Source organism: Limanda limanda, chromosome 23, assembly GCF_963576545.1.
Source record: "Limanda limanda chromosome 23, fLimLim1.1, whole genome shotgun sequence".
In the NCBI taxonomy this organism is placed as follows: domain Eukaryota; kingdom Metazoa; phylum Chordata; class Actinopteri; order Pleuronectiformes; family Pleuronectidae; genus Limanda; species Limanda limanda.
This window is the reverse complement of record NC_083658.1, coordinates 1,105,180-1,110,179: the sequence shown is the minus strand read 5'-3', so window position 1 is coordinate 1,110,179 and position 5,000 is coordinate 1,105,180. Positions and strand designations below refer to the sequence as shown.

Below are 5,000 nucleotides of genomic sequence, written 5' to 3'. Positions count from 1 at the left end.
ATCCTCCTCCTCCTCTTCCCATCTCCTCCTCTTCCTCTTCCTCCTCCTCATCCTCTTACCTCCTCCTCCTCCACCTCCTCCTCCTCCTCCTCCTCCTCTTCCTCTTCCTCCTCCTCCACCTCTTGCGTCTCCTTCTCCTCCTCCTCCTCCTCCTCCTCTCCTCCTCCACCTCTTCCTCTTCCTCTTCCTTATCCTCTTACGTCCTCCTCCTCCTCCTCCTCCATCTCTTCCTCTTACTCCTCTTCCTCCTCCATGTCCACCTCTTCCTCCTCCTCCTCCTCCTCATCCTCCCATCTCATCCTCCCTCCTCCTCCTCCTCCTCCTCCTCCTCCTCCTCCTCCTCCACCTCTTCCTCTTCCACCTCCTCATCCTCTTACCTCCTCCTCTTATCCTCCCATCTCATCCTCCTCCTCCTCCTCCTCCTCCTCCTCCTCCTCCTCCTCCTCCTCCTCCTCCTCCTCCTCCTCCACCTCTTCCTCTTCCTCTTACCTCCTCCTCCTCCCCCTCCCCCCTCCTCCTCCACCTCCTCCTCTTCCCACCTCCTCCACCTCCTCCCCCCCCCCCCCCCCCCCCGGGAGCAGAGTACAACGCTCGTATCCGGGGCATCTGTGAAAGCATCTCCCCTCAGTCCGACCGCCATCGCTCCTATTCCTTCTCTGGTTCGTCCACCTTCCTTCGCTTTTTACTTTCTGGCCTTTTTATTATCACTTGTCCTCATTTTATTTATTCCTCCCTTCCCTGCTCATCCCTTCTTTTTACACTTTTAACACCCCCCCGCTCTGTGTGTCAGCCTCATTTCCTAACACACACACACACACACACACACACACACACACACTCTATAACATGTTGTGTTTGAATCTGAGTGTCCAGCAGCACACACTGAACTCTTTGGCCCGTGGCAGGAGTGCGCTCCAGAGGAATGACCCCGGAGGTCACGCAGGAGACGGGCCGGCGCCGGACCACCAGCGAGGGCCAGTACCAGAGCAGCCACGACAGCTCGCCGCCGGTGCACTCGCCGGACTTCGCCAACAACCTGTCGCTGAACCCGGGAGGAAGACCCCGAGAGGTGCGGTGGTCCTCCCTCTTCAGCTTCAAGACCCTCCTCTCTGCTGAGTCATCACTAACCAGCACTTCCTGTCCTGTGGTTGTTTCAGGGTCTGATGCACAGCTACCGGGAGGCGTTCGAGGACGACAAGCCGGACGGGTTTGCCAACAGTCTGATCTTCGGAGGCGGTGGTGAGACCCCCGGCTTCCCTGTGTCGCCTCAGACTCCTTACTTCAACATGTGTAGGTGCAGCCAGGGGGCGCTCTCAGATCTGCTCTGCCTGAATAACTCTCTACTCTTAATTGTAAAGAAATATACGAAAGGACGAGTCAGAAAAGACAGGAAGGAATTCAATTTTTATTATAACAGTTTCTTTAACCTCCTGGTTCAGCGCCAGTTTAGAAACAAACAAAAAAGAATCACAGGTTCAAATCTAAAAAACACAAAAACAAAGCTCTGAAGATTCAAATCAGGACAGAAAACTACGTCACAAAACTTTCAAAATGCTTCTTCAATATAACTTGATACTCATATTAGTTGTAAACTAGTAAAAACAAACTTGAAGTGTATATTTCTGAGCGTGGAGAGTCAGTAGCAGACGAAGTGGAGTCTGTCTTCACAGTCATGAGGCTTCCACACACCTGCAGCGGTAGAACTGGCCCCGGCGCCCCCCGTGGCGTTGGCGAGCCCCGGTGCTCCTCCCCCTGCTCCTCCCGTCACCTGCAGAGCAGCACAGCTCATGCTGAGCCGAGGACACGCCGGTCTGACCTCCTCTCTCCACGCCTCGTACTCCAGCGGCCGCCCGTCCACCCACCTCCAGCCGTCCGGGAAGAAGTGCAACCCGATCCACACGAGCTCGGTGGTGGCGTCCTTCCTCAGCTCGCTCTGGATCAGCAGCAGCTCCGTCTCCGAGTTGGCGCTGGCCAGGTCCAGGTGGAGCTCCCTGCAGTGGTCCAGAGCGTCCAACCACGTCTTCCTCTCCCTCACCACCACCACCCGGAAGCAGAAGAAGGGAAACATGTAGTGTCCGTGCGCATCGTGCCACCCGTCCTTCTGAATCAAACTGTAGAATTCAAGCGGTCGGTTTTGTGGCTGCTCCTCCTCCTCCCAGAAGAACTCCGTCACCTCAGCGCCGCCCGACCACATCCACTTCGCACCGCCTGTGGAGAAACTCTCCATCCCCATCCACAGATAAGTGTCCAACTCCCCGGCGAGTTTCTGGAGGTACACCGTGTCCTGTTTGCTGCAGACGGCGGCCAGGTCGGTGTAGTGCGTCCGACAGTGAGTCTGAGCCTCAGACCAGTTCATCTTCTGCTCCACGTACACGTACTTCCCACAGGAGGAGCCGAGCAGGAGCAGCAGGAGGAGCAGGAGGAGGCAGGCGAGCGTCTCCTTCATGGCTGCAGGACGCTGGAGATGTGAGGGAGCTTTAAACAGGTCGATCCTGCAGTTTGCAAGTATTTGCATGGAGTGAAGGATTCTGGGTGAAACCAAGAATCACAACCGAGGGGAGAAGATCTGAGCATCTGCAGCTCGTCAGTCTTTAGAGGACAGGAAACAAATCTGCAGCTGATTTAATGTTCATTTAAAGTTTAAAATTAGGGCTGGGCAACGATTAAAAGTTTTAATCACGATAAATCGCATTTGTAAAATCCAATAATGAATTAAAAAGTAGTGTATAGCGCAATTTTATTTTTTAATGTTCTGCCATATGAACGAAAGTGCCATAACATTTGTTGTGCAAACACTTTTAACATCAGCATTTAATACAGTAGCAGTTAAATAAAATTAGGGCTGGGCAAGTTAACTCGTTTTAATCGAGTTAACTCAAGTGATGAGTTAACTCGATTAATTATTTTATCTCGCATTAACTCAGGTTTGATTATTTATTGTTTTATTGTGAAAGTCAGGCTTTTATTTTGTGAAAGTCTGTTGCTGACTGCTGCAGAACAGGAAAAAAGAAAATAATTGGCGGATAAACAATCGAGTTAACTCATCACTTGAGTTAACTCGATTAAAACGAGTTAACTTGCCCAGCCCTATTTAAAATACAAAGTTTAAAACCTAAATATCTCACAATCAACACTCAAACAGACACATTAATGAAGCGTGACACCACAATGACTTAAAGATAACGTGAACTAAAGAGTGAAATGTGTGTTGATGTGAGGAAGCTTCAGTTGTCGTTAGGAAGCTGAATTATTATTCACAGGAAAACACGTTGATGATAAATGTGTCGTCTCAACAGAAGCTTTGATTCTTCTTCCTCCAGTGGAAACAGTTTTAGAAACGAGTTCCTTCGACATTTAAACAAACACTTTGTGAATTTGTTTGAGGCAAAACTCGAGCGACGCTTCCCTGGACAGCGAACGCCAGCAGGTGCGTGCAGAGCCGTGCGTTTGAATAAGAGGCAAATAGTCAGTCCTGAGCAGCTGTTGCAGTAAGAATCTGTGGCACAGAACCTTCATCTTCACCCTCCTCATCCTCCATCCGCCCCGGACCCGAACCTGAACCCCCGACCGGACGCTGGTCTGGATCTTTGTTCTGTTGCTTGATATTTAAATCACGGATCCCGTCACGTGTCGATACAAACACGTGTTTTAACCTTCGCTGCGTGTCGTCGCCTCAGCCGTGGTCATCGTGTCATGTGACTCCCATTCCTCATGCTCATTGGCTCATTCCTCTACCTCCTGATTAAACATCTACAGCTCTTTTTTAAATGTCTGAAGCTAAAGCAGCTGATGAAATGTTAGAGTCAACGTCTGAACTCGTGAGTGGAGATGATTCAAATCAATAAATACAAGAAAGAACAGTGGAATCTTTACATTCAACTCATTTTCATGTATCATTGTATTTGCTCATTTCACACTCTTTTCATATTTCTGTTTTTATACATTTTCAGTTATTTTATTTTGCTTTAAATTGTGACTTCCTGTCTCTTTGTGTGAAGCTCGTTCTCCTGCAGGTTTGACCAAGACGCCGCTGTCCACGCTGGGACTGAAGCCGCATCACCAGGTCGGATCAGGTCAGTTCACATTTCACACATAAAGATAAAGATTCAAAACGCTGGATTTCCCTCTTTCCTGTCGTCCGTCACTTTTTAAAGATGCAGCTGCTTCAAATGTTTCAAAGACACAAAGACACAGAATCACAACGAGATGAATTTGTAACTTGATATTAGAGGATTTTATTCTGAGAGAAATAAAGAATCAAACATCGAGAAGCTTTGACTTCCTTCTGAAGCTGAGTGTCTCTGGCGCCCCCTGCTGCTCACATCTGGCTTTTCTGGCTTTGCACTCAAGTTTGTCTTCCTCTCTCCTCCTCCTCCTCCTCCTCTTCCTCTTCTCTCTCTTCATCCTTTGCTTTCTATCTTTTCTTGCCGCTAGACTCTGACTCTAACGATGGAGAGCACGGTAAGCGCGTTTCCATGGCAACAAACACCAGCACAGTCTCCGAATAACACCGAGAAACTTTATGTTCCTGAACGTTTGTGTGTCTCACTTTCCAACACAACAACGCCCGACACCTGAGACATGTTGTGTAGAGACTGACCCTGTGTGTGTGTGTGTGTGTGTGTGTGTGTGTGTGTGTGTGTGTGTGTGTGTGTGTGTGTGTGTGTGTGTGTGTGTGTGTGTGTGTGTGTGTGTGTGTGTTTGTTGTGATGCTCCTTGTTGTTCAGATCATCCCGGTTTTGAGGACTCGAGACAGTTCAGCGCTGCGTTCTGCTCCAGCAGCCCGGTCCACGCTGCCGACGGGTGAGTCCTCAGGCTCCGCCTCCTCCTCTTCATCAGTAGCTGAGGAGCGATGAAGACGAGACACAGCCTCGCTCTTCATCTTGTTTCCATTTAAACAGGAAGCAGATGATTCATGGTTGTTGTTTCTTCCTGCAGGAGGAGGTTTGGCTCGTCAGATAGCCCCGCCCACTCCCACCCCCACAGACCCGCCTCCCCCG

At 49.8% G+C, this 5,000-nt stretch overlaps 1 protein-coding gene across 1 annotated transcript in view; it reads left to right on the top strand.

The window, feature by feature from the left end:
- The window catches only part of tns1a (tensin 1a), a 69,429-nt gene that overhangs the window by 58,706 nt on the left and 5,723 nt on the right, over positions 1–5,000 (top strand). Inside the window, exons 19-25 of the mRNA XM_061067253.1 lie at positions 582–659; positions 906–1,069; positions 1,158–1,290; positions 3,999–4,073; positions 4,435–4,461; positions 4,728–4,803; positions 4,939–5,000. The exon at positions 4,939–5,000 is cut by the window's right edge and continues 465 nt beyond it. Of these exons, the coding sequence (XP_060923236.1) occupies positions 582–659; positions 906–1,069; positions 1,158–1,290; positions 3,999–4,073; positions 4,435–4,461; positions 4,728–4,803; positions 4,939–5,000 (615 nt within the window). The remainder of the gene's footprint in view (positions 1–581; positions 660–905; positions 1,070–1,157; positions 1,291–3,998; positions 4,074–4,434; positions 4,462–4,727; positions 4,804–4,938) is intronic.